General features: G+C 41.6%; 1 protein-coding gene across 1 annotated transcript in view; it reads right to left on the bottom strand.

The window, feature by feature from the left end:
* Nucleotides 1-19,354, bottom strand: part of CNTNAP2 (contactin associated protein 2) — a 1,202,777-nt gene that overhangs the window by 445,372 nt on the left and 738,051 nt on the right. Inside the window, exon 10 of the mRNA XM_075493725.1 lies at nucleotides 17,224-17,395. Coding sequence (XP_075349840.1) covers nucleotides 17,224-17,395 — 172 coding nt within the window. The remainder of the gene's footprint in view (nucleotides 1-17,223; nucleotides 17,396-19,354) is intronic.

Genomic DNA, 19,354 nt, shown 5'->3' with positions numbered 1-19,354 from the left:
GGTAAAGAACTGGCTGGACGGCCGGGCCCAGAGAGTGGTGGTGAATGGAGTTTACTCCGGTTGGCGGCCGGTCACAAGCGGTGTTCCCCAGGGCTCGGTGTTGGGGCCAGTTCTGTTTAACATCTTTATCAATGATCTGGACGAAGGGATCGAGTGCACTCTCAGTAAGTTTGCAGACGACACCAAGTTGTGTGGGAGTGTTGATCTGCTGGAGGGTAGGCAGGCTCTGCAGAGGGACCTGGACAGGCTGGATCGATGGGCTGGGGTGAATTGTATGAGGTTTAACAAGGCCAAGTGCAAGGTCCTGCACTTGGGCCACAGCAACCCCATGCAACGCTACAGGCTTGGGGAAGAGTGGCTGGAAAGCTGCCTGGCAGAGAAGGACCTGGGGGTGTTGGTTGACAGCCGCCTGAATATGAGCCAGCAGTGTGCCCAGGCGGCCAAGAAGGCCAATGGCATCCTGGCCTGTATCAAAAATAGCGTGGCCAGCAGGACTAGGGAAGTGATTGTGCCCCTGTACTCGGCACTGGTGAGGCCGCACCTCGAATACTGTGTTCAGTTTTGGGCCCCCCACTACAAGAGGGATATTGAGGTACTGGAGCGCGTACAGAGAAGGGCAACGAAGCTGGTGAAGGGTCTGGAGCAGAAGTCTTATGAGGAGCGGCTGAGGGAGCTGGGACTGTTTAGCCTGGAGAAAAGGAGGCTGAGGGGAGACCTCATCGCTCTCTATAACTACCTGAAAGGAGGTTGTAGAGAGGTGGGGGTCGGTCTCTTCTCCCAGGTAACAAGTGATAGGACAAGAGGAAATGGCCTCAAGTTGCGCCAGGGGAGGTTTAGACTGGATATTAGGAAATTTTTCTTCACCGAGAGGGTTATCAAGCATTGGAACAGACTGCCCAGGGAAGTGGTTGAGTCGCCATCCCTGGAGGTATTTAAAGGACGTTTGGATGAGGTACTTAGAGACATGGTGTAGTGATGGTTTTTGGCAGTGTTAGGTTTATGGTTGGACTCGATGATCTTAAAGGTCTTTTCCAACCTATATGATTCTGTGATTCTGTGATTCTGTGATAAGTACTCTGAGACAGAACTGGAACCTGTTGCTCCCACCACAATCAACTGGGAGGGAAAGGAAAAGCTGAGGAGCCTTGCATGCTATGCTGCTTCCTCTGCTGCCAGTCTGAAAATTGATCACCAAACTGGTTCCCACCACAGGTACGGCTGAAGACCACACTTGGACCCTCACCTAAACAAATAAGCACGTGCTGGGAATTTCAGAGGTGCTAAACAATCACACTGGCTTTGGTTCACTGAGAATCTTCTAATAAATAAATCTCTTGTTTAGAGCTGTCACTATGTACACTATTTAATATAGCTTTATTTATGATAACATTTAAAAAAATTTCTGAATTACTTAGTCTCTCCATAACAATATAATGGGCCATTTTGTTGTTCTTCAAAATGTTATCCCAACTGGTTTAATTTTAGAGAACTATTTCAACAGCACAAACCATAATCCTAATAAGCATGTTTTCACCATTTTTTCATTATTGTGATGTTTTATAAGTAGCTTCCACAGAACTTAATCTTCTTCATCAAAATTATGAGTTTTATGTAACAGAAATTGCAAGAAGTAAGTGCCAGTGAAAATTTTGTTGCAAACGTTCAAGTATAGGATTGATATAAAAACTTTTTCTGGGCAAAAAAAAAGTTATAGCTATGGCTTTTTTTGTGATAGATATACTTCACAGCCTAAAAAGTCTTAGAAACAGCAAACATCAAATACATGTATTCTACAGTTATAAATGAGTGATTGTTCTACTAAGCATTCCTCTGAATCAACAGGTCTTGTAAAAATATTTTTTTGATTACTTTCTTTTGGGATCACTCAGGTAAGACTCCCTCCTTATGTTTACTTAATGCTTTTCATATTATACCAGGAAAAAAAGAACACATTTACTGCACAGATTAAGTATTTTCCTTCTGGTGAAATCCAATCCTATCCATATCTCTCCTAATCTAGATCTCTATTCAATACTCATTTCCTTTCTGTACCCTCCTCTTTAAAAACAGCTAATATAATCTAATCTATTGGTGACATTTACAGGGAATGAATGAAGACATGTTTACTGAAACCTACAGGATTGTATTAGTTAGTTCATTTAAACTATCCTTCCAGGAAGGCATCAAGGATTAAGCAAGTAGCATCTGACATATATTCCTCCAAGGAGTTTTATTCTTTCCAATTTCTCAGAAGAAATCTGTTTAGGTTTTAACTCAATTTCTCATCAAGAATTGCCACCTGCCTTTAATTTGATGCACAGCAGAAATCTGCAGACTCACAAATACTAAAGTGCATAATTATAATAACCTTTTTGTGCAATAGCTTTAAATCTATTCAACACAATGTAGAAAGGAAGGTTGACTTTACTGGAAAACAAGTTTGATCTGGAACTGGAGAGGCAGAGTTCAAATCCTTGTTCAACCTCAAAGTTTATGTGTCATCTTGGTCAACCACCATGTGACCCCGAAACTATTTATGTGCCTACAGTGAAAGTTATACAGAAAAACACCATCTGGCTGCTTCACCAGCTAAAGTTTACATAAGAAGCAACGGAAAAACTCAGCCTCTCTTCACTTAGACCGCTGTCAAATCCTTCTGGGTCCACCAACTAATCATATCATGTGCCTAAGTACAATGTTATTTATGCATTGTTGTTGGATAAAATACATAAGCGCTGTTAGAAGGAGGGCCTGTATATTCCTCCCTCGTTACTACAGACATTCTCATTTGAGATATTTCTAGGCCATAAATTTCTGCCTACAATCTTCTCAATAGCTTGCTCAATATTTTGGCTGTGGTTAGTCCCGCTCTTGGATGATTATGTCTACCCACTTATGCTACACAGAATTAAAGTACCTCCCTCATGACTGTGCAACCCATTCCCACAGGCAGAGCCACAAAGGTTAGTGAGCATTATCACATGCAAACCCTGCAAAGAATCTAGGCCTTAGTCTCTCTCTAGCTGCATTTTCCTTAAAGGAAGATGTCATGATAAACACAACAGAAATATTGGGATCCTCAGAAATGTTACTCTTGCTGGCTACAGAAAGGCATAAAACAGGTAAGGTCAATCTGTTCTTTTCAATGTGCTAGTAGCAGAAATGGATTTGATCACACTTGTTTTATTATTAGGCTGTACGTCATTGTTCTGTGAAAGATCTATGAAATCAGTATCTGGGAGAAATATGAGATTGAACATGGAATAATACCTTCCTCAATGGATAGACAATCATTTTTTGAGAGAGTCTAATCACTAGCAAAGACTCACTACCAGCAGAAATTCAGAAACAACAACATAAGCACTTCTTTTTGAGAAAAGGAAGCTGGAGAGATACAGAGACAGTATTAAGCCTAAAGCACATATCTAGGCATTATTATTAATATTATTACTATCGATTTCCAGTGATTTCATAGTTATCACTATTATTTTTCCAAGCTTTAAAGAGCAACCTATAACTATTACAAGACTACTTCTATTCTATTAGACATATAACTCAATTTCTTTAGACTCTCAACAGTATGAATATTCTGCATGAGAGAGTTCAATAAGCTGGTTTTAAAATTATAATGATTCCTGAAAAAAAGAAAGAATGTAAATTCAGTAGGAACTCTACAGCAAGCCAATTTCTGCTAAAAGTCAAACCCCATCCACAAATAGCTAACAGTCCTTATTTGTAGCAGTGTTTTATGCAAGACGAACTACTTATTCTGGATATTTTATTGCTTGCCTATATGAACAAGAGATGGATCCAATGTTTTATTAGGACAGGCTTTTGGTCAAAATCATTACTACAGAAAGCTATTGCCAGATTATGAAATGGTTATTCTATGGTTGTAACAACACGTCTATGTAACAGATCCAGTGGAAATTCTAGTAATCCAAAAGAACTGGCTATCCTACAGTTTTAGATGCATATACTTCTAATGAACTGTACTCACGGCTTGATACCTGATTACAAATTCAGAGCTGCAACCTTAGAACTGGTCATAAACATAGTTGTACTGCACACAAAGAAATGTCTACAACTCTTTTGCTTCTAGTCTCTGAAAAATATTTAAGGCGTATGTCATAACTACTTATTATAACATTATGTCATATCTATCAAGTCTTAGCATGGCTATTAATTATAGCATATAATCAAATAAAAACAGATACAGAGACAGTCTACATGTTTGGATTGTGATTATCTATTTTCTTTTAACAAGAAAAAAAGAGTAGAAGGAATAATATTTGTATCTGAGAGATCCATATTTAATAAACATAAATGCAAGTGAGAGAATGATGCAATTTTAGTCTTATTTGAAGGCTAAAAGCAACAGTAGTAACGTGAACAGTTCTTGAAACAACATCATGATTTTTTGCATTGGTTAAAATCTTAGTAAACTTTAAAGTTGAAGTGACAACCCATTTTTGTTTATTTTTGAGAATGATCATATAGTGATAGCTTCATTAAGAAGAAAAGCACCGTTCATTCAGGAGAAGGATATCTGAATCACACAAAAATAAGCAATCTGCATAACATATTATCTTTTTCAGTTATGAACTGAGGAGAAGCACTAAGTGATGAACAACATGAGAGAGTCATCAAAGCAGTTTGGCTTCAAAACTCAGCTGAGTAACCAGGGAGTTACTGTTTCAACAGTTTATTATGGGATCAGGTCAATATTTAGCATCTAGTCTTGTGAGAGTATAAATTTCATGTTCAAGAGAGAGCTTTGTGGATGTTTGCTCAGTGCTCACATCTTCACCACAGGATGATAAGAATAAAATAATAATTAAGCATGAATGTAATACAAGCTGCACATTCAAGCAAGTCCCCTGAGTAAACTAATGCATTTAAGAGACAACAAGAAATGAATTTCCACATAAAGCTTTTGGCCATGACTTTCATAAATTATAGATTACTCCATTGATTAAGCTGTTCCTATATCAGTGATGTGGTAGCAGACAGCAAAAAAGAGGTTCTGCCAAAACAGCTTATAACATTATTTAAATAAGATTTTAAAAGCTTGCCACTGTTGATCAAGTTTTCTTCAAAACCTTGCCCTACCAATCTTACCAGATGTCCTGGTTTCAGCTGAGACAGAGTTAATTTTCTTCGTAGCGGCTGGTATGGGGCTATGTTTTGGATTTGTGCTGAAGACAGTGTTGATAATACAGAGAAGTTTTAGTTGCTGCTGTACTAGTCAAGGACTTTTCAGCTTCCCGTGCTCTGCCAGGTGCAGAAGAAGCTGGGAGGGGACACAGCCAGGATAGTTGATCCAAACTGACCAAAGGGCTATTCCATACCACATGACGTCATGCTCAGTATATAAAGCTGGGGAAGAAGAAGGAAGGGGGGACATTGGAGTGATGGCGTTTGTCTTCCCAAGTAACCATTACGCGTGATGGAGCCCTGCTTTCTTGGAGATGGCTGAACACCTGCCTGACCATGGGAAGTAGTGAATGAATTCCTTGCTTTGCTTTGCTTGCGTGCGCGGCTTTTGCTTTCCCTATTAAACTGTTTTTATCTCAATCCTCAAGTTTTCTTACTTTTGCTCTTCCGATTCTCTCCCCCATCCCACCGAGGGGGAGTGAGCGAGTGGCTGCGTGGTGCTTAGCTGCCGGCTGGGGCTAAACCACGACACCAGATTAGTAAATGTAGGTAGGCATGTGCCTCTGTGACAGTAACCTCTCCTCTCTCATGTACTGAACATAAAAATCTATAATGTGGAGCTCCCAGCATGTGCCTGGGCAATGCACTGATTCACAGCCATGCTGGCTGAAGCAGGTCATCAGATTTGAACATGCAAGAGTTAAAAAGTAAAGTTTGCCCAACCATACCTAAGGGTGACTCAGGCAGGAGTTGTTAGGACTAAAGAAGAGTAAGTGGGTTTGATCGGCAGTCAATCGCAAATGCCTCTGAATCAACTGGACGCTCTCCTGTATCTGCTCAGGGATTACAATTACCTATGATGAGCATGGAATGGGAATATAGGATCATGCACACCTCCTTCCAGGCATGATAATTCAGTCTCCTGTGGATAACTACCTCAAGACACCTAGGAAGAACCGTTAGCTCTTGATGATACTGCTGAAATTACTGATGACATCATTCAGACACAAAGGAACTACACTGTTTGTTTTTTTAAATTAATAAAAGAAACTATGAAAAACAATCTTCTAGCACACACTTGGTAATTAGTTTATAAAACTGGTGCAATGAGTGCAGAAAACTGCCAGACTATGTCTATTCAGTTAAAGAATCTCAGCATTTTGACACAAGCTCAGTGTGACGAGCCAGGCCCTTGCATGTGTCCAAACATGGATCTGATGGATCAGCAGGCAGAGGGAGGCTAGAGATGAATTCCTGTGCCAGGAGAGCCCCCTGTCCAGAGGGCTTTTAGGAGAAAGACAGTCTCTAAGCAGCAAGGATTTCAAACTACATGTAATTCAGACACTAAAACCTATGTTTTCAGTTACACTTGAAAATGAACTGGTAGCCAGTGCATTTTAAGACCATGCCTTCCTCTTTGCAAAGGGCTCTATAAGGCAACTGCATGCAGAAAGAGCACGTCGTGAAATAATGCACTATAGCTGTACTAATTGCATTCCCGTCCTGTGGGGCACCACAGTACAGGAATGCAACCCCGTAAATTGGGTCCCACCATTTAAAAAGGATGTTAAGGTATGTGAATGCACCCCAAGGAGAGCAACAAAGCTGGGGAAGGGGCTGGAAGGCATGTCCTCTGAGGAGTGGCTGAGGACTCTGGGTTTGTCTAGTCTGGAGAGAAGGAGGCTGAGGAGCGACCTCACTACTCTCTACAGCTTCCTGAGGAGGCCAAGTGGAGAGGGAGGTGCTGATCTCTTCTCCCTGGTACCCACTGCCAGGACATGTGGGAATGGCTCAATGCTGCATCCGTCAGGGGAGGTTCAGACCTGATATGAAGAAACATTTGTTTACTGAGAGGGTGGTCAAACCCTGGAACAGGCTTGGAGAGGTGGTCGATACCCGATGCCTGTCAGTGTTTAAGAGGCATTTGGACAATGCCGTTACTAACATGCTTTAACTTTTGGTCAGCCCTGAAGTGGTCAGGCAGTTGGACTAGGTGATTGACGTAGGTCCCTTCACACTCGCCTCTTCTCTTCTCTTCTCTTCTCTTCTCTTCTCTTCTCTTCTCTTCTCTTCTCTTCTCTTCTCTTCTCTTCTCTTCTCTTCTCTTCTCTTCTCTTCTCTTCTCTTCTCTTCTCTTCTCTTCTCTTCTCTTCTCTTCTCTCTTCTCTTCTCTCTCCTCTCACTTTCCCTTCCCTTCCCTTCCCTTCCCTTCCCTTCCCTTCCCTTCCCTTCCCTTCCCTTCCCTTCCCTTCCCTTCCCTTCCCTTCCCTTCCCTTCCCTTCCCTTCCCTTCCCTTCCCTTCCCTTCCCTTCCCTTCCCTTCCCTTCCTTTCCCTTCCCTTCCCTCACCATGAGAACATTATTTGCCAGAAATGCCAGGGGTTTTTCAGCTCCAAAAACACTTTCAAGGACACAAATCACAAAGGTTACAAGTGGAAAGAGGATTTTTAGTTTTCTGAACCTGTTTCAGAGCCAATGCTCACAAGCATTAACACAAGGCACACGGGTTGCCAGGAGCAGGCTGATGAATTCTTCAGTTTAGCTTGAAAAAAGATCCCTTGCAGTCTGGCAAAGGCACGTCACAGAGCTGCAGAAAGCAGCAGCAGGAATACAGGCCAAGCAGTGCCTGTTTCCTGAAGAAAGAGAACTTGAAGAATGAGCATCGGTACCAACCACACACAAATGCAGAAGAAGAACAAGAAGAAGAGGTGCGTGGTACTGTGGGGTACTTTCAAAAGTATGACATGTATTGATGACAAGCATACTTTTTGCCTTCCAAAACTTGCTCCGCTGTGCTTCTTGGCAATGATGCACGAAAAGTACCCTCCTGCCTGCCCTGCGCTTGTATTGCACGCAGGGAGAGCTGAAAAGTGGCAGCTCCGGATGGTGCAGCAAGCCTAGAGCCATTCCTCAGTGCTACAGAGAAAAAGAAGCAACCCCCAGGGACCACCCTGGGGGCCCGCCCGGCAGTCTAGAAAGCTTCCTCCCCCCAGATGCGGGGCACGAGGGCCACCTTCGTGGTGCATGAGCAGCAGGCACCTAGCCAAAATGGCCCAAAGAAGCCTTGACAAGTGGTCATGCTCAATGCTGCAGAGGAAGGCAAAAAAAACCCCGGGGACCAGTGCCAATCTGCCCTGGGGGAAAATTCCTTCCTGACTCCAGAGCTGGCGATCGGCTATTCCCTGAGCATGTGAGCAAGACCTGCCTCCTCCTCCCACAGGCTAGTCACGCCTCCCAGGAGATGCCCAAGCCCTATTCTCCCTCAACCTGGAGCCACCTCAGGGGCTTCTGAGAGTGGCAAAAGGCCCCCAGCCTGATCAACCTTGGGGGCAAGAATGCTTCCCGCGCCTGGCAGGGCATGAGTTGCTGCTCCACAGCACTGGCACCCTGGCAACATCTCTGCCTCCCATTTCTTATGGCTGCTGCCCCTGGCTCCGCAGGGGATGAGGATGGCAAGCTCTGCAGTGCTCCTCAAGAAGGCATTCCTTTGGTCTGGCCACTGCTATCCAGCTGAAAAGGCCTGATAGTCTTGGGCACCTCCAGGGGTTGGTGGTTCTTCTCATCTCCAGCAGCCTTGTCTAGCCGACTCTGGTCTTCCTCCCTCAGCCCTCTCCAAGTAATTCCACCGGCTCCTCAAGGACTTCCTCTCACATGTCTTCAGGCTGTCCCCAGGCCATCTCTGGCAGCGGGACACGGGAGGATGGTGGTTCTTCTCATCTCCAGCAGCCTTGTCTAGCCGACTCTGGTCTTCCTCCCTCAGCCCCCTCCAAGTAATTCCACCGGCTCCTCAAGGACTTCCTCTCACATGTCTTCAGGCTGTCCCCAGGCCATCTCTGGCAGCGGGACACTTTTATCCTGCCCCGGGGCATTGTGACTGCTGCGCTGCGGGGTGGTGGCACTGTGCCGTGGGGGTGACTGGGCCCCCCACGTGCAGCCCCACCTGCTGCCCCTCCACCCAGCACCGTTCGGAGGAAGGTCTTTGGGGAGCTGGCCCCGCGGCAGTCCCTGTGCCCAGGAGGCCCAGGGGGCTGTCCCTGCCCTTGGTGGCCGTGCACTGGGCACAGCTGCTGGGCATCCCTGATGCCTCCTCTGCCACTCGGCTCCGAAGGACAAACCTTGTGCTGTTACTCTTCTCCCAGGCCACGGCAGAAACCAACCCTGCAGCTCAGAGACCACCCCTATTAGCTGTCAGTTTGCTTTACATACTCCTCCTCAGAAATATACCTAAATGTTTACTGTCTTAGCTTTTGTTTTAGCAAGAAAAAGTATTTCTCATGAACAAATAATCCACTTGCTCTAGAAAATTATTTCAGTAGCATACATTTTTCATAATAGAAAGATGGATTAATATTAAAGTTAAAATGAAAGATTTTTTTTCCTCTCTCTGCAGAGTTTATCTAGGATTAAACACAAGATGAAGAACAACTGAGGATTTTGGAGATTTCAAAATGTTTAGGCATCCAGCTACAAGATGATACATAACCCACACAGTTACTTGAAAGGGTCTCATAAGAATGCTATTGACTATTGTAACCTGTGTAATATAAGTTAAAGTGAATAAAGAAAAAAAAATGGCAAAGGCATAAGCATAAAATAGCGTTCAAACCATTTGCATTTCAAACTATTCTAACTTGCTTAAACAGCTACTGATTACACTATTAAGTTATTTAACAGTCTGGGTCATTAGTCATACTGTTCCACACAAGGAACCTCACACGTTTTCCGTCTTCTGTCCATGCAGTCCTACTTCATCACTTGGTGCTGCTTTTCTTTTGTGGAAGCTTCCACGATCTAATCAGCACCATTTTCTCGTTTCGGAGTTTTTAAGATCCATCATACAGACTCTAAGGTGATTATAGCCCTTGCTTAAAACTACAAAAAAGAAAGTAAATATCTTCTTTCTCTCACCCCTTCCATGGAAGAATGTTTACATCCACTTCACATGTTGGTTACCTGCACATACTTCTGTTTCAAATTCTGTGAATTTACACTTCTTAGCACTAAAGCAAGTAATACTATAATGTATTCCACTCACCTATCTTCAGACAGAGTGCAATGGTGATGAATCCTAAACCTCTGAAAAAACTATTGATTTTTTCAAGGTATTTCCTAGCTTTAGTAACACAATTAATGCAATAAGCACTCTGTAAAATGACCCCCTTACTTACAACAGAAACTGTGCCCTTCCTCTTCTTTGTCCATTTCCGACTTTACTTGATTAATCAGTTGTTTGCAAAGAATTATGACTATTTGAATCATAATGAACGTCAAATATTATTTCCATGTGCAGCTTACATCAAATTGTTTTAGAATGCTGTAGAATGGGCATTTTTGTATTTTAAAAACTACCGTTACATTGAAAAGAACTTGATTTGCCTTTACTGTAGAACTCAAGGACATAGCACAACTCCAGCTGACATAAGATTATGTCCCCCTTGCAAGATCAGAAAGGAGTATGGTGATCTTAGATAAAGAAGAATCAAGTGAAAAATACTTTTCTGAGGAAAGTTTATTGTAAAGTCCATGCTATTATCGTCAGCAAAACACATGAAATCCCCACGTAAGGTTGATTTGAAATGATAAAACCAGCTCATAACAGTTCACTTGACCAGCCTGCGGGCCCAAAAGGTTATTTAAAAAATCTGCACTTGTGTTGCTGTCTTGGGGAGCTCCCTTCTACCTAATGACAGCTGGAAGGTCCAGCCAATTTCTTGAGGATACCAAAGTGCTGCACAGACATCTTCAGTCAAGCAACTATTATTATATCACTATCTTATCTCTCAAAGAACATATATGTTAATTCTCATTGGACTCACTCTTTGTTAAGTTTTGCAAGTGATCCGAATTTTTCCAGCCGCATGCAAGGGAGAAAGTTCATGGGAAAACCCAATTAATTCAATTTGATGGTGTTTCTCATGCCTCCTTTTTCCTTTTTTTACAGTGTTTTCCCCTTTTTTTTGGTGAGACAATAGAGATTTTTTCATAGTAAAAAAAAATTCTTGCAGAAAACTAAGATATATTATGAAGAGAAAGGTAATTAAACCTTTCCTATTTTGTGGCCAGCTCTGTAGTGTTTGTAACCTTCCAGCTGTCTATTGATCTGTGTTAAGTAATATGGCAGTTGTCATACTCTGGTACATGGGGGACAAGTGCCACAGTATTAAAAGCACTGTCACTGTCATATGAGCTATAACATCTGAGCTATAACAAAGTCACCCTTCTGGACTGAGATGGATTATGAAGTAAACGTACTTGAACCTCTCTTGTTGAAAGGCAGCTTTCATCTCCATTTCCACATCAAAAGTTTGTATGGTTCCAATGAGAAGTGGGGAGAGGGAGAGGAGAGGGAGAAGGTACATGTAGGAAGTAGCTTCCAGCCATATGGCCAGGAACATCTGCAGGCTGAAGTCATGGTATGGTTTCAGCTCTTCCCCAGTCCTATTTTACTTCCTTTTTGTGAACTTGTCTTGGGAACAACTCAACTGTAAGGCAGGTTTTGCTTCCAGTCGGACATTGGTATATCATCTGCTTCTTATGCAGAGTTGTGAGAGACTGAAAGAGTTAATGTCTCAAACATTGTGGCAAGGCAAGGCGCTACTTGCATGGTGACCGCAGGTTGGCGAGCATGGGGTGGGGGAGAGCGGGAGCGGGATGTGTGGGACGTGGAGAGCGCGTCGGAGGACACGCGGTTCCGGGTTCCGACGGACCTTACCATCTATGGGCAGAGATCACACAGAGTTGATCTGAGGAAGGGGCTTGCAACCACCCGAGAGACCCCTCGTGACCACCCCCCTCCCCCAGTGCCTGCGCAGAAGATGGAGAACTTTCTAGAACAAGAACCATGTAAGTCCTGAAGGGGCGTACCTGGAGGCGGGGATTAGCTTATAAAAGACACACCCTCCAGGGAACCGCGCACGCTCACCACTGGAGGATTGCCACATCTGTCGTCGTCATCGTGGTATCTAAGGGTGGTGATACTTTTTCTTTCTTTTTCCTCCTCTCTTTTCCTTTCCTTTTCTGGCTTCTCTCTTCCTCTACTCTTCCAATGTATATGCAAGTTTGGGATAAACTATGACAGGTTGCTGGGAAAATAGCTCCATTGTCAAATCGCCTCTGTTCGTTCGTTGAGCTTGCCAGTTTGTTAAGTTTGTCCGTTTGTGGAATTCACCAGTTAATAAAGTTGCTGGCCAGCCTGTTCCTCTGAGTCATTGTCGTGACTCTACCAACCACACAGCGCTGCCAAGCAGAGATCGGCTTTTGTCGGTACACAAACCGTCGGGGAATCAAAAAGATTCACCCCTCTCGCAACCCACCGAGTGGGACGAGACAAGAGTACTACAGGATGATGTCTGTCTTATTCCTCGCTGTCTGCCTCACCACTGAACTGGCAGAGGGAGGGGGAGAACAGAGAGGAAGGCCAGAAGCCTAAAGTCCATGTAAAGAGCCAGAAGTGAAGAACTTTAAGACTATTTGCAATGACGATTTTAAATTCCAAAGAAGTTCTGTCTTGCTGCCAGTTACATCATGGACATTTTCATGCACCAATATGCTTGCTATGTTTTGTTATTCAAATGAATTATTTCAAATTTTGATTGGCAATCACATAATCTAGAGAATGTGGCTGTATGGGATTAAAGCCGAATGCTGGCACTCTGTCATACAGCGTATCACCACAGCAGGTGAGCAATAATCACCCAGAAATGTTCTGCCGCACATATCTGATCACTTACATTAATTCTTTAACATGAAATTATTATAGAAAATTGGCATCTAATTCATCTCACTGTGTTACAGAGGGAATCACACAGTTCACACATTCATAAAACACTAGAAGCAGCTACATGAAAATTCTTGGTACTGCATTTTTTTCCCCATTTCTGTCATTTCACCTCTTATGGTACACAGAGATTTTTGTTAAAATTGGCATATGTTCTGCATAATCTACAACGACAGATTGGACGCTATAGTTTGAAATCATGTTAGTATCTCCTCATTGTGATTTCATGATTAAAATCCATAATTCTAGCCACAACAAAGTCAGGCAAGCTTTAGAATTCTCTGAGACTGCTGGGATAAATTAGTTGTGAGTAATAATTCCTGTTCAATGTCCTGTGCTAAAATCCTGAAGTACAACTGTACCATCTGGACTGTAACAAGTTAGTTTGTTAATGATAAGTAAAGGAGGTGTATAGGGACCTGTGCTGTCACAAGCATGTTGATCACTGTGACAACAATGCAACTTCCATTGCTAATACAATTAACGTTAATTAAGATACAGAAACAGGGATGATTATTTTTTCTCAGTAGCATTTTAACTTCCTGTAATTACTATATATACACCTGCATGAAATTATATGCATTTATACTATTTGGCCACTGGTAAAATGACAATGTTCCTTAGCTTTGGTGTTCCTTTATAAGAAGATCTTAGCTTGTAGTCTTTGCAATAGCAAAATGCTCATGTGAGCAGGGGAAGACTAAAAATAAAAAGACACTGGTTCAACACTTGTATCTCCCACGTACAAGTGTAATACTCTAACGTGACTATTCTTCTAACGTCTTAAAAAAATACTGGAACTAAAATGCAGAAACCCTTTCCATATGGGGCAGGTGTTTAGCTTGGCAGAACCTGGGACTTTGGAAGCAGTTACCTCCAGGCGGGTGCAACACGAGAACTCACCACCTTTTGTCATGCCCTTACAGAGAAAAGTGTCCCCTCCTTACTATCCGCTCTGACTAACCTTGAAAAATGCCACTGTTTACAACTTTATGGGTTTTTTCCCCCAACCAAATGCTTGAAGTCTGCAGTAAGAATAATTCAATGTGACAGCTTATCTTTTTGCCCAGTGGGGGTCTTCACTGAAGTGTGGCCATGAAAGCAATTTCCATGTTGATGATGACCAAAGCCTTTATGATTCAGAGCCAAACAAGTTAAAAAAAGCTGGAGGATCCCAGTATAACACAAGTATCCCACAAGTATCTTCCCATTTCAAAGGAAATGAAATTAAGCTAATACATAGCAACATGGTGCTTGGATCCTTTAAAAGAAAGCCACATATAAAGATGTTATATATAGTGGCATATTGTAACAGAAGTGCTTGTAAACTCTTATTTGCAGATGTTAATAAGACAGCCATGAAAATCCAGTCAGGTCTAAAGCTTGGCATTATTACTTCTTAGTCAAAGGGTTTGTTTTAAAGTGCAAACTACAAAGAAATAAACTTGATCATAGGAAAACAACAAACTAGATGATTACATCTCAATCCTTAAAAAAACCAAAACCAACCCTAAGAAAATTATTTGGATACTATTCTAATTACCTATGATTATACAATTGTTACTCTGCTTGCAGCACAATCTTCCAGTGCTTAGAAAGCATAAATATAAGACATATAGTTTTAATTTATATAATGAGGATGATATCAGGGTCCAAGGTGGCAGAAGAGAGAAACAGAGTGAGAATATGTTTTCTTATATAAAGAAAACATGCATACATAAACATATGTAAAACACTGTTATTTATATTAAAATATATTATAAATACAAATGTTATATATATAAACTATATAAACTAAATCTAATATATAATACATGTTAAATATGTAAAGCATAATAATATTTTAATATAGTAAAAGGTATTTCATATAATATCATGTATGGCATATGGCATTATATTATATGAAAATATTTGAATATATATTATTGTAGGTTATAAAAAGAAATACCTTATAAATAGTAACTTCTATATGAAGTTCACTTCAAGCTGCTTGACATATAGGAAGCTTTAAGTCTTATTTTTCAAAAATGCATTGTAAAGCTCTGATTCTAATTAACTTCCATTGTAAGTTAATTGTAATTACATTGTAATACATGGCAAAAGCCTAATTCTGATTAACTTCACTGTGATGATGGAATTATTTCTAATAGACACTGGCATAAGTGGGATCAATACAAACTGTCACATAAGCTTAGATTTATCCACTGGGGAAAAAGCAGAGACTTAATTAGATGTATCTTCACATCCTTTCTTCCAAGTCAGTTTACATTTGCAAAAACAAACATTCAAAATAAAACTAAGCCATTCAAACTACCAAATACTAACCACAGGAGGCCTTTCTAATTGGTATATTAGGAGGTAGAACAAACTTCTTCACTTCCTCTTTTCAATATGACTTCAACCCTCAACAGGATCATGAGAAGCAGCAATCTAAAGAGGCCTGACATGCCAGAACAACTCACTGGTACGCCACAAAGCACGCTCCTTAACACTGACATTACTAAAATGGTATACTGGGTCTGGCTGGGATGAAGTTACTAAGTTAACCTTCTTCGTAGCAGCCCATATGGTGCTGTGCTTCGCAGTGGTGGCTAAAACAGTGTTGGTAACACACCACTGTTTTGGCTGTTGCTGAACACGGCTTGCACAGCATCAAGGCTTTCTTTCTGTACCCTCCCCCATAAAGGCCAGGAGGATGGGGGGGGGCAAGAGGTTAGGAGGGGACACAGCTGACACACCTGGGACAGCTGACCCAAACTGACCACAGGAATATCCCATACTATACAACATCATGCTCAGCAACAAAAACTCAGGAAATGGAGGAGGAAGGGAGGTATTTAGGGTTACGGAGTTTCTCGTCCCAAACAGCCGTTCCACATGCTGAGGACCTGCTTCCCAGGATGTGGCTGGACATCTGCCTGCTGATGCGAAGTAGTGCATGAATTCCTCTTTTTGCTTTGCTTGCATGTGCAGCTTTTGCTTTTCTTACTAAACTGCCATTCTTATTAAACTGCCATCTTAATCCACCAGTCTTTTTGCCTTCCTTCTATTTTTCTCCCCATCTCCTGGGAGGGGGGAGTGAGCAAAAGGTAGGGTGGGTGTTTGACTGCTGACCATGGTCAACCCACCACAACTTGTTCATTGCAAACCAATGTCTACATTTCAGGAAGAGAAGGCATTTTGCGAGACCACAGCAGTATGCCATATTTCATTTTTTCACAGTAGCATTTATCTCTGAGATTCTCTTAACTTACAGTAGGAAATTAAAAGCACATGCATTTCTTTACCATAACTATGCAGATCTTTGCTGATACCTAGAATTACGCAGCCTGTGGAATCTCCATCCTTGGAGATACTCAAAACTCGACTGGATATGGCCCTAAGCAACCCGACGTAGCTTTGAAAGCTGGCCCTGCATTGAGCAGGGCTTGGACCACATGAACTCTAGTGGTTGCTTGTTATCTGAATTATTCTAGGGTTCTATGATCCTGTAATCTTCGCTTCTTTCAAAGCAGAATTCTAAAAAGCCATTTTCAGCCTTCCACAGACTTGCAATGGGTTTAATATGTAGGTAATTTTCATAATAAGCCAAGCTGCCTGCATTCAGGAGTTGGGCTACTTGCTCTTTCCCTGTCTTTCCTAGTATTTTCTTTTTTGCCAACAAAGAAGAAACTATTAATCAGGAGCAACAGAAATTAACACAGGTAAGTGGTTGAAAAGGTAGGGCTCAAAGCAAAAGCCTGCCATAATTCTGAATTACTCTTCTCAGTTTGGAAAAAAAAATCCACTAGGCATTATTTTAATAAAGTTTGAGCATTTATTACATGCACAGTTGTGCAAGCATGTGGACCTATTTTAGTTCTCTGAGGAATTCAGTGGAGCCAGAAGGCACTGAAGCTAGGAAGCACAACTTCTGGTTGAAAAAAGATCTCCATAACAGTCATCTAAGAAACAGACAAAATGTGTGACTTTTCAGGAGAGTTCCATCTATTCAAGGCAGACATATTATTGACCCGTGGGCCAAATTTGACTTACAAGAGCTTTTCACCTCCTCCTCTGCCTGATAGTGGGGAGATTGGAGATATGCTTTCCACTGCACCCTGCACAATCTACAACTTAAAGCCATCATCTCCATCATCTAAGCATGGTTCCCACTGCTAAAAAGGTAAGACTGCCTTGACGTGATCACTGGCAGTGTCAGAACCACCTTTTCTGTATCACTGTATATTTTCAGAATACACAGGACATGTATCAGTGTATCAGAGTATCAGTGATGTCTCCACAACTTACCTGTCAATAATGGCACACATGTCAATGGTGACATTGGCAAAGCTTCCCAGCTGGCCTTGCTCCACTGCGTGCAAATCCACCAGCTGATCATCCACGTGAATAAACTGCATGCATCCTTGAAATGAATGCTGAAATAGCGAGTGATCTGAGTCATTCATCTGTATAGGAAACCCTGTAGAGCAGCAGAATAAAGAACATGATTAACTTCATATACTATTACTCAAGCCAGTATTTTTTCACAGGAAAAGACATGTTTTCTAGATGAGGGAAGAAAAAGGCAAGGTGGGAAGGAAATATTATACAGTTATTAGATTACATTGCAATGTTATTGATTTAAGTCATTGGCAACTACCTGCAAGTATTTATACAGTACAGCTGATGATTCTTCATTAATTTTTGTCTACAGGATGGAAGTCTTCTGCTACCCTTCTCTTCCCCCAGCCCTCTATTGCTGTTTCTCATTACTTCTCTCTTCATACAAAGATTAAGGGAATAGGAAAAGCATTCATCTCCTTGCTATAATTTAGGAATCGCATTCCCATTTCCCAGATTTTTCTGAGAAAAAGGTATTCCATGTATTCCATGAAGTGAATTTCCAGTTCAGCTTTCTCTAGAACTAGGCTTCCTGGGCAATGAATACTTGTGCTGCAAACTTAAAACTAGCCCTAAAATCTAATGTCCAGGCCCACTTCTGAGGAATCTGAGAACATTCTGTAGCACTTTCATTTTTGCTCTGAATATGTTCATTTGCCTGTCTTTCTGAAGGTGGTTTATAAGAGATGAGAATGAATTAGTGTCTTGACTCAGACTAAAAGGCAGGGAGACAGAGGATATTTGTATGTAATTGTTTAACTGAATGCCCTTCAGAAGTGAATGTGTCAATTTACTTGAGAAAAATGTCCTCGGTAAGACAGCGGAGAGCCTCATTCACTACTTATAAATGTTTAACAATGAACTCCCCAAAAAAGCTTCAAGAAAATAATTTAGACAGAATCCCTTTAAGATGAGAGCAAGAAGGAAGAGAGAGGGGCTAACAACAGTTTATTGGTAAAGAAGGTGAAAAGTCTGAAAAATGCATAATGGTTTTGCAGATTTCAGCTAGAAAGATGACTAGCCATGCAGTTCTTGACTGACAAGGGTAAAAATATCACACACATTTGTTTTGGTAGCTAAGACAGATTATACAGCTCCCATTCCTTCTCCCACTTTCCTACCCAGCTTCCGATCCACAATGCCTTACTGCCTTCTTCAATAGCATGGAAACAGCTATTTGTGGAGACAGGAGAATAACAGTTTATCAAACCGATATTGTTTGAATAGCAGCAGGAAAAGGGAATGAACATCATTTTAAATTCTGTTCCTGAATACAGTTTATCATGTGCCACACAAATAGTTGGATTGGCTAAAAGAGAGGGCAATGAACAGAGGGCAGAAACAAGCAACTGGGGCTTGAGGACAGATGCTGCTTAATGAGGCACCTATTACTAAAAAAACCCCAGATACACATAAGTCTTTCCCAAAATATAATTAAGACGCATTTTAACTGAAAAGCTTTGCCAGAACGTTCATATGACCAGTAATGTTTTCTAAAATTTTCTAAAATACTCTTGCCCATCAGCTAAAATTACTGTTGGTAGCTCCTAAATTTCCCTGACTCGCTTCAGTAAGCACTCACTTCAGAGTTCACTAGTGGTGCCACAGAATTAATCAGAGATGTAATTAAGCAGTGACCATGCTAAAAGTTAGCTCTGACAGGTATTTCAAGAAATTGGGCAAAGGCTTGTCTTGAGGTCCTATCACCTTTGGAGCAAAATTGTGACACTATCACAGGGAGCCATAAACTGCTATGAGAAAGATAAATAACCCCCTCACACTAATACACATCAGATGGAGAAGGAAAAACTCCTAGGGATCCCCCAATTGCCTAACTAGTGCATAATAACCTCATCAGACCAACTGCCCGCCACCAAAATTGTGCTAACCCTAGACTGTGGGAATTGTTATTTTGGACTGGCAAAAAGTCAAGTTGTAGGGACAGGATTTATATTCTCTTCCCAGCATGTGCATTGGCTAGTGACTTATCTGATGAAAAGAGGACAGGGCTTTCAGAAACCTGCCTCCTGCTTTTTTT

Source organism: Mycteria americana, chromosome 2 (assembly GCF_035582795.1).
Source record: "Mycteria americana isolate JAX WOST 10 ecotype Jacksonville Zoo and Gardens chromosome 2, USCA_MyAme_1.0, whole genome shotgun sequence".
NCBI classification, from domain to species: Eukaryota; Metazoa; Chordata; class Aves; order Ciconiiformes; family Ciconiidae; genus Mycteria; species Mycteria americana.
The sequence above is the reverse complement of the archived record's forward strand: the minus strand, read 5'-3'. Positions and strand labels throughout refer to the sequence as shown.